This window comes from Cynoglossus semilaevis, chromosome 17, assembly GCF_000523025.1.
Source record: "Cynoglossus semilaevis isolate Cse_v1.0 chromosome 17, Cse_v1.0, whole genome shotgun sequence".
In the NCBI taxonomy this organism is placed as follows: domain Eukaryota; kingdom Metazoa; phylum Chordata; class Actinopteri; order Pleuronectiformes; family Cynoglossidae; genus Cynoglossus; species Cynoglossus semilaevis.
In genome coordinates, this window is record NC_024323.1 from 16,112,023 (window position 1) to 16,120,023 (window position 8,001).

The 8,001-nt window shown below is 49.1% G+C and overlaps 3 protein-coding genes across 5 annotated transcripts in view; 2 read left to right on the top strand and 1 right to left on the bottom strand.

Annotated features, from left to right (window-relative positions):
* The window catches only part of plppr2a (phospholipid phosphatase related 2a), a 63,031-nt gene that overhangs the window by 23,645 nt on the left and 31,385 nt on the right, over positions 1-8,001 (bottom strand). The window lies entirely within an intron of this gene.
* Positions 802-3,197, top strand: LOC103393656 (paralemmin-1-like). 2 transcript variants are annotated; one of them, XM_008330697.3, is made up of 3 exons: positions 802-1,015; positions 1,611-1,670; positions 1,777-3,197. In XM_008330697.3, the coding sequence occupies exons 2-3, from the start codon at positions 1,625-1,627 to the stop codon at positions 2,556-2,558; spliced, it is 828 nt and encodes a 275-aa protein (XP_008328919.1). In that variant the 5' UTR covers positions 802-1,015; positions 1,611-1,624; the 3' UTR covers positions 2,559-3,197. The 2 variants fall into 2 exon arrangements, with proteins under 2 accessions (XP_008328919.1, XP_024920124.1); XM_025064356.1 differs by lacking the exon at positions 802-1,015 and having other exon boundaries at positions 1,089-1,670.
* LOC112488403 (uncharacterized) lies at positions 3,840-6,476 on the top strand. Its single transcript, XM_025064502.1, has 3 exons — positions 3,840-5,394; positions 6,145-6,230; positions 6,321-6,476. Exons 1-3 carry the CDS (start codon positions 3,873-3,875, stop codon positions 6,474-6,476), a joined length of 1,764 nt encoding a protein of 587 aa, XP_024920270.1. The 5' UTR covers positions 3,840-3,872.

Here is an 8,001-nt window from a genome sequence, read left to right on the forward strand (position 1 = left end):
CTCCCCCGCCCCCCTCCCCCACCTCCCCCCACGTCCCCCCACCACACGGTCCGACCGAGCTGAGGTGGTGACCGACAGCTCTTGGAAAAGGTTTTAAATATTTAATCTGGGAGTCGAGCGTGAGCCGATCAATGTCTAGTCTCTTTATCACCTCCTCCTCCACCTCCTCCTCCTCCTCCATCAATCAATAACCCCGTGGGTTTGGCCTTTTTTTGTTAATAAAGAGCGGCCCAGAGACACGGCCCACTGTCTGTGACCCACGTCACCTGTCGTCATCCGTCACTGACAGGAAACTCTCCTGAGGACGGCAGCAGTTTGACTGTGTCTTATAACAAAGTTGTCTTTGAGAATTAACAACCTCAAGTGTTAGCATCCTCAGTGTTAGCATCCTCAGTGTTAGCATCCTCAGTGTTAGCAGTGTTAGCATTGTTAGCATCCTCAGTGTTAGCATCCTCAGTGTTAGCATCCTCAGTGTTAGCATCCTCAGTGTTAGCATCCTCAGTGTTAGAACTTTCAGCCTCTGACAGAAGAGTCCGACCGTGTCCAGAACCACAGTCAGTGTTCAACTTCTCCAAATATAAAAACCACCTACTTCTTCCCAAACACCAGCGACTTCCTGTCTGTGTTCACAGCTCACAGTGACAGTTCAACAGGGCGTCAGCAGGTGGCGATGTGCCGCGTCACTCAACTATTCCCCCGGCATCCCTGCTCTCTGCCAGCTGGGACCCCTGCTTTAATCTGCCCCTCTGCCACTCACCCCACCCCTAAAAATACCCTCCCTCCCTCCCTCCCTCCCTCCCTCTCTCCCCCTCCCTCTTGGACCGTCTCGGTTCTCGGACGTTCTTGTCCTCAGGGACCATGACCACAGAGGGTGTCACCTCAGAACAACATGAAACCGCGGGTGTGACCACGGACTACTTCAACTCTGAAGAAAACAGTCGAACAGTTGGAGTTTGTTCTGTCAACAAGTTCTGGAAAGTTCTGAAATCTGATGACTTCTGACTTCTGCGGAGAGGTAAGAGTGTGTTGAAATCTGATGACTTCTGACTTCTGCGGAGAGGTGAGAGTGTGTGAGTGTGTGTCAGGAGTGTGTGTGAGTGTGTGTCAGGAGTGTGTGAGGAGTGGAGTTAGAGCTGCATGTGTGAAATGAAGTGTTTGTGGGTCTGGGTCTGGGTCTGGGTGGGGTCACTTGGACTTAGTCCAGTTACTGCAGACACACTGTCTCAGTTCAGTCAACATGTGCAGAGACACCAGGAACCAGAGACAGAGGGACAGAGACAGAGGGACAGACACTTTTCTTCAGCCACTGGCTGTCACTGACGAGGACAAACACGAGGTAAGGGGTCCAACAGCTGCTCTGTTGTGGTAACCGACCGATGGTTTGTTTCCTGACGCTGAGATCATGACGTGAAACCAACGCTTTACAACATCTGACTGTGTGAGGGGAACCAGGGTTCCACAGGAGAACTCACACTAGGACCAGACTGGGACACGACAACAGTGAGGAGAAAGTAGTGGAGTGTGGACCACCTGACCTCGCCGTACCACTCACCAGCCTGCACTCCATAGGTTTGTTCCACCACTAAATCTGAATTTTTTCCCTTTCACAGTGAAAGACGGTGAAATGTCCACACAGATATTTGGTGAAGGTGAACAGGCCGGTCGATCAGGTGAGGCGAGAACACTAACCCTAACCGTCTGTCTTCACTGGTAAATCTGAAGTCAACAGACGGTCAACAGACGGTCAACTCTTCTGCTGCGTCTGTTTCTCTGCAGTCCTGGGGATGGTGTCGGTGCAGGTGGAGCGAGACCCCAGGACAGGGGCTGCGGTCGTCAGGTCGGTGGCCCCCGTGTCCAGCCCGTCCGGCGCCGACCGAGCAAACGTGGTCTTTGACGACGGCAGAAAGAGCATCCACGCCCTGGGGGGGTCAGAAGGTCAACCCTCCACCCAAGAGCTGGGCCAGATCTTGAATGTCATCGACGGCGTGGGATTGACAGCGCTGCTGGATGATGTCGCCGTGGTGACGACTGGAGAAGAGACGAAGAGTGATAACGTAGCCGTGAGCGGGAGGACGGGGGAGACGCTCCCGTCATCGAGCCATCATCGGGTGACGGAAGATCACGTGACACGAGACGCCGGCTCCAGAGCTCACGGTGATTCACAGCCTGAGGTCAGCAGAGAGGTGACCTCCGCCGCGGGAGGAGCGGTGGACGACGTGGAGGATCAGAAATATGAAGACGGTCTGGTCACTCTTCTGTTCCTGGGATACACTGATGCCACCGCACAAAACATCCAGGAGGGCGGCGACGAGGGGATGCTCACGGTGGAGCGGGTGATGATCACAGACGACGGAGACGAGTACGTCATCGGATCCCGGACCTCGGCTCCATCAACGCCAACACCGGACAAGGAGACGGACGGACAGGAGGAACCAGAAGAGGTTCTGTTGGAGGGAAACGGAGCAGACTGTAAAGGTCAGGGTGAAGGTCACCCCCTCACCCTCCCTCCACCCTCACAAGCCAAGAAGAGAACCTGTCAGTGCTGCGCTGTCATGTGAGAGGAACCAGCAGCTCTGATAAGAACCACTGTCGCCCTCTAGTGGACAAAGACGAGAACTTTTTTATGTTTTGAACGTTTTACATTTGACTTTTTTTCAACCAAAACAATCCAACACCAAGAACAGGAGGAACCAGGAACGTTCTCCCACAGAACCTGCTCTCTGTTGAATGTAAGCGCGGCTGCTGAGGGACTTCCTGTCAATGTTTGTACGAACGCATCAGAACTATATATGAAAATGTATAAATACACAAATATTTAGAATATATTTCAGTTTATATACATACATATAGTCAATCATTTTATAACTTCTTATATAAATTATATAAATATAAAAATTCTTCTACACATATATGTACACATACAGTGTGTACTTATGTCCATACATGTGTAAATATATACATATACACGTACATATATAATCACATATACATACTGTATATACACATATATACATAAATAATATGTGGGATTTCTTGTGTCTTGCAACCTGTGTGTCAAATACGGGGCAGAGATTTGACCTTTGACCTCTGCAGTATGTCAAACATCGCCCCCTGTGTTTTCTTTCTGCTTCGACTGTATTTTGATAAACAGCTGATCAACTAATGTTTGTGAATTAAACAGGAAGTTGTCACGGTGACACTGTCTGCTCTCAAGTTCACTGCCATCAAACACGTCTCCCACAGTACAGACTGCCCCCTAGTGTCAGTCCAGACACTGTACGACCTGAGCCAGAACAGACAGAGAAAAGCTGATTAACTGTTCCTTCGTCAGCAGATGTAGCTGTACACTGTGTGTGTGTGGGGGGGGGGGGGGACTACCTCTACATTAGGAACTGAAGGTAAAGTATGAAGTAAAAGTGTAGTATAACGTGTCCTCACACGTGTACTACTACTACATTCTGAAAAACCTACTTCCCTGAAGTTCTGTTTCTTAAACCAAGGCCAAACTGAACTTAGGTTACCATGGAAACCAAATACCCAGAATGCATCCAGAGGTCTGTGACTATGGTCTGTGATGAATCTGCAGAGACCGAGTCCTCGTCAACCGTCTCCTAATTATCCATATTTTACTTCTCCCTCATCACCAGCAGAGGGCAGCACTGATGGAATTATCAATAGATTGAGAGTAATCCATCCAAATAGGGCAGTTAGTGCCTCAGAGGATAAAACTAATCCCAGCAGCTTAGTCTGACATCATCTGGCAACCCAGGACGAGAACACAGGACACAGGACAGAAGACAGACTCCACAGGACAGACTCCACAGGACAGAGTCCAGAGGACAGAGTCCAGAGGACAGAGTCCAGAAGAGTCCATGGAAGTCCTTTCTCTGCCCGGGAACAACAGAGACATCTCTGGAGAGGAGACAAACTTTGACGACTCCACGGAGGACACAGGACCGGAGACGGGGACACAGCTGAGAACTGGACCTTTAGGATCTTCTGGAGTGAACGATGGTGGTTCAGAGTCTGGTGGCCCCCCAGAGACTCCTGGGACGGGGAGTTATTCAGACCAGAGTCTGAACGAGAGCCACTGCAGTGGAGGGGACGGACCCCGACCCCCCACCTGTGAGGGCCGTGGGGGGGTGTTGAAGGACAGAGAGGAGACCATGAGTGGAGCGTCTGACGTCCTTCACGGAGAACAACTGCTTCAGCGTCTGCTGCTGCTGCAGCGACGACAGGAGGCTGAAGAACGGACAGAGGTCGAGTTCCATACAGAAGTGAGAGGGTTAACGTCAGGGGGGCGGAGCCTAACAGAAGACGACGTCAAAGGTTTGACGTTTCATGTCGTTACGATGGACAGAACAAAGGTCGACCTGGTGGAGGGAGAAAATGAAAACGTGAGCAAACCTCCGTCAGCGATGTGGACCAGAGAGGAGGAGGAGGAAGAAGAACCCGACAGATGGACCTCTGAAGACCTGGTTCCTCTCAGTCCACATGGAACCAGCAACAGTCCCCGTCTGTACGACCAGTACCCAGAGGTCCAGGAGGCCAAAAACAACCTGCAGAGAACCAGAGCGGTGGTCAATCTGGCAGATGATCCAGATGTTCTGGAGATCCCCTTTAAGACCAAAGTCTCTCTGGACCCCCACCCAGGTCTGGTTGGACCAGACCGTGGAGGTGAACCGAGGTTCTCTGAGCAGAAGATGCAGAAAGAGATCAGTCAAGAGATCCAGAGAGAGCTGGTGCTGATCAACCAGGGTTCGATTCCTGGGGTGTACAGCAAAGGACAGACGCTCCAGTTAAAGGAGGCCAAATTACTGTTCGAGTCCTTCCAGCAGGGGGCCACCAGGGGGCCCACCAGGCTCAGGAAACTTCCACCTGCACTGATTCACGGTCATGTTTATCCCTCGGTGCTGGAGCGCACACGCAGCCTGGAGATGTGTTCAGTTCAAGGGTGTCCGGTGGACAGAGTGCCCCCCCCCAGGCTGTCGGAGCCCCCGGCCTCTGAGAGGGTGGAAAGTCCTGGAGACCTCAGCTCTGGGGGGTCCAGAGACAGGACACGTCTCTCCCCTTACCCCAAACAAGACAAACACCCACGCCTCCACAGATCCATGGAGTGCATCACTAACAGCGACTCCACAGCACCTCCTGAGGCCAGAGGCAGAACTACAGCGACCACAGGTCAAGCTTCTCCACCGCCCCAGCAGAACCCGTTCTTCAAGCTCCGCCCAGCCCTGGCTCTTCAGCCGCAGGTGGAGAAGGACATCAGACAGGCCAGAGAGAGGGAGGAGGAGCTGCACCGGCAGAGGAGTGAGGTGTACGGAGAAACACAGGAGAAAAGTCAAGAAGGAGAAGGAGAAGAAGAGTCTCAGACGACAGGGACGCACGGAGCAGGTACGACTGAGACCGGACCCCGGTCAGAACCAGAACACGGGTCACAACAGCCAAAAACAGCAAATATTATCAGCAGATGTCATACTCTAAAAGAACCAACAGAGGGCGTTGTTACTGCGGCCTCTGCTGCTGTGATGAAGCGTTTGTCTGCAGGTGTTTCTTTTTTATCTAAAGGCCGTCTGTTAGAACACAAATCTGATATTTTAAGTTGTACCTGAGGACCTCAGGCCTTAGTTTGAGACCCCTGATTTGAAGAACAAATGGAAGCGTGTCCTCACCGTCACCAACACATGAACTGAATCACATCACTGATATACATTTAAATATATTCAGAATATTTGACAATATTTTTTCTCGGTCTCTGACACTCAGCTTGAACCAACGTCTCGTCTCTCTGCATTAGCATTAGCATTAGCATTAGCATTAGCATTAGCATTAGCATTAGCATTAGCATTAGCATTAGCATTAGCATTAGCATTAGCATTAGCATTAGCATTAGCATTAGCATTAGCATTAGCATTAGCATTAGCATTAGCATTAGCATCAGCTACATTTATCCTCTACAGACAACCGTGTGTCAGCTCCGTCACTGCTGGTTAAGACAGTATCACTGCAGCCTGGCACGGAGCTGAGTCAGCAGACTCCTGTGGGTCAAGGTCTGCACAACTGGACCAGGACCAGGACCAGAACCAGGACCAGAACCAGGACCATGACTATGACCAGTTGTTTGTTTGTTTGTTTGTTTTAAAGGAGACAGGCAACATTCCACAGGAAAACTGGAGATGGTTTGGCCCCCACCTCCCAAGAACTCCCCCCAGGAAACTGATCAGACACAGGTAACAGTTCCTTTGATCAGTTGTTGATTCTCACTCTCTCTGATCTTGGTCTCATCACTGAGGTCATAACATGTGATCCATGTGAAATAGTTGTATGAACAGCTGCGGTTTGAAGGAACGTCCAGTGACGACATCGTGTTCCTAAAGTCGTCCAAAAGTTCTAATGTATCTCTCATCCTGTGGCAGGACGTTCAGGGAGGAGCAGGAGGAGGAGGAGCAGGAGGTCAGAGGGCTCCTCTGTGGTAGCTCAGACCAACGTTCACCGGACCGTTGTGTCGATGACTTCATGTAACCACGTGTTGATTATGGTGGAGAAAACTCTGATTCACTTTGACAACAAAGAGTTTTTCTGTTGAACTCACTTCACTGGACGGTTAGTGAAAAGAATCAGTTCTAGATGTAAAGGAACAGAAAACTGTTGACAACAAATATGAAAACCTCAAAGATGAAAAAAATAAAGATTCCAACAACAACATCAAAGGTTTCTGCTGTGTTCTGACTTCAGTGGCGTTAAACGTTAAATGTTAGCTGGGACAAATTCAAGTTTAGCGAACAAAGTGAATGAGCCAAGCTAGCATGTTGCTCACTATTGCTAAGCTAACTTGCTAACACCAGCCATTGCTTCTTTTTTGGCATATCTAAGCCACCTGGCTTTTACTGCCACCTGGTGGATCTATTTCACACTAACAGCTGACTGCCACCTGGTGGATCTATTTCACACAGCCACTGTAACACTGTAAAACAACACCTGAAGCCTGAGGAGTTAAAAAAAAACACTCAGCTCATTTGAACAGACAGAAGCCCGGGGCTAAGCCCGTCTGAAACCCATCTGCCAGCTGCTGTGGTTCTGCCAAGGCGGGCAGGATGTTCAGACTGACGTCCTTGGCCTCCAGACACCAGTGTTAATGGGCTGCAGTTCACAGCAAAACAAACAGGAGGCAGGCCAGAGCTTGAACGTCACCACAGAGCCCTGGGGTTTCCTGGACGTTGAGCTCATTACATTTGGATTCTTTAGTTTTAATTAATAATATTAATCAGTTTTTAACCACGCACAGATCTTTTATTTTTTTAATCTAACTCTTGAGCAGGAAGTAAACCTCGGTGTAAATGAAATGTTGAGGTTTTTGCCTCAGTTTCTGACTAAAACCAGATCTGTTTTTATTTACAGCTCTGTGACCAGAGGAGGAAGCAGTGTATATATTTATATATTTATATATATATATCCTATTAGATCAGTGAAGGTCCCAAAAACGACCTGCAATATATGTCAATAAAATGATTATTTTAAAAATGTGTAAGGAATATTAACAACATTTTCTAACCATGGTCTTTCTCAGGGCCACAGACCTCCTGTTTGGTAACACTGTGCAAATACGGAAGTATCACATGGCAGTGTGTTATTAAACACAAAACAAGTTACTCAACATTATTTTTCCCCTGCGGCCTGTATGTGTACTGTGTGTACAGCGCCAGTAGAGGGAGCCAAAGCCTTAAACAACCACCAAGGTTGTGTCAGAATTAAACTAGAAACTGAAACAACGACCTGTTAAAGGTGATGTTGAGAAAAATTAAAAACAAAAACACTTTTATTTTGTCACTCTGTGGCTGTCTGACCATGTGACCATGTGACCATGTGACCAGACTCCAGGTTACATTAACACACTGTGATGTAACGTTACACAACATCTGAGTTTCCAACAGTCTGTGACAAATGTGGTCGTTTTCATGGACATCATTTCACCTCACACTACGTGGAAAAACGCCTGCAGCG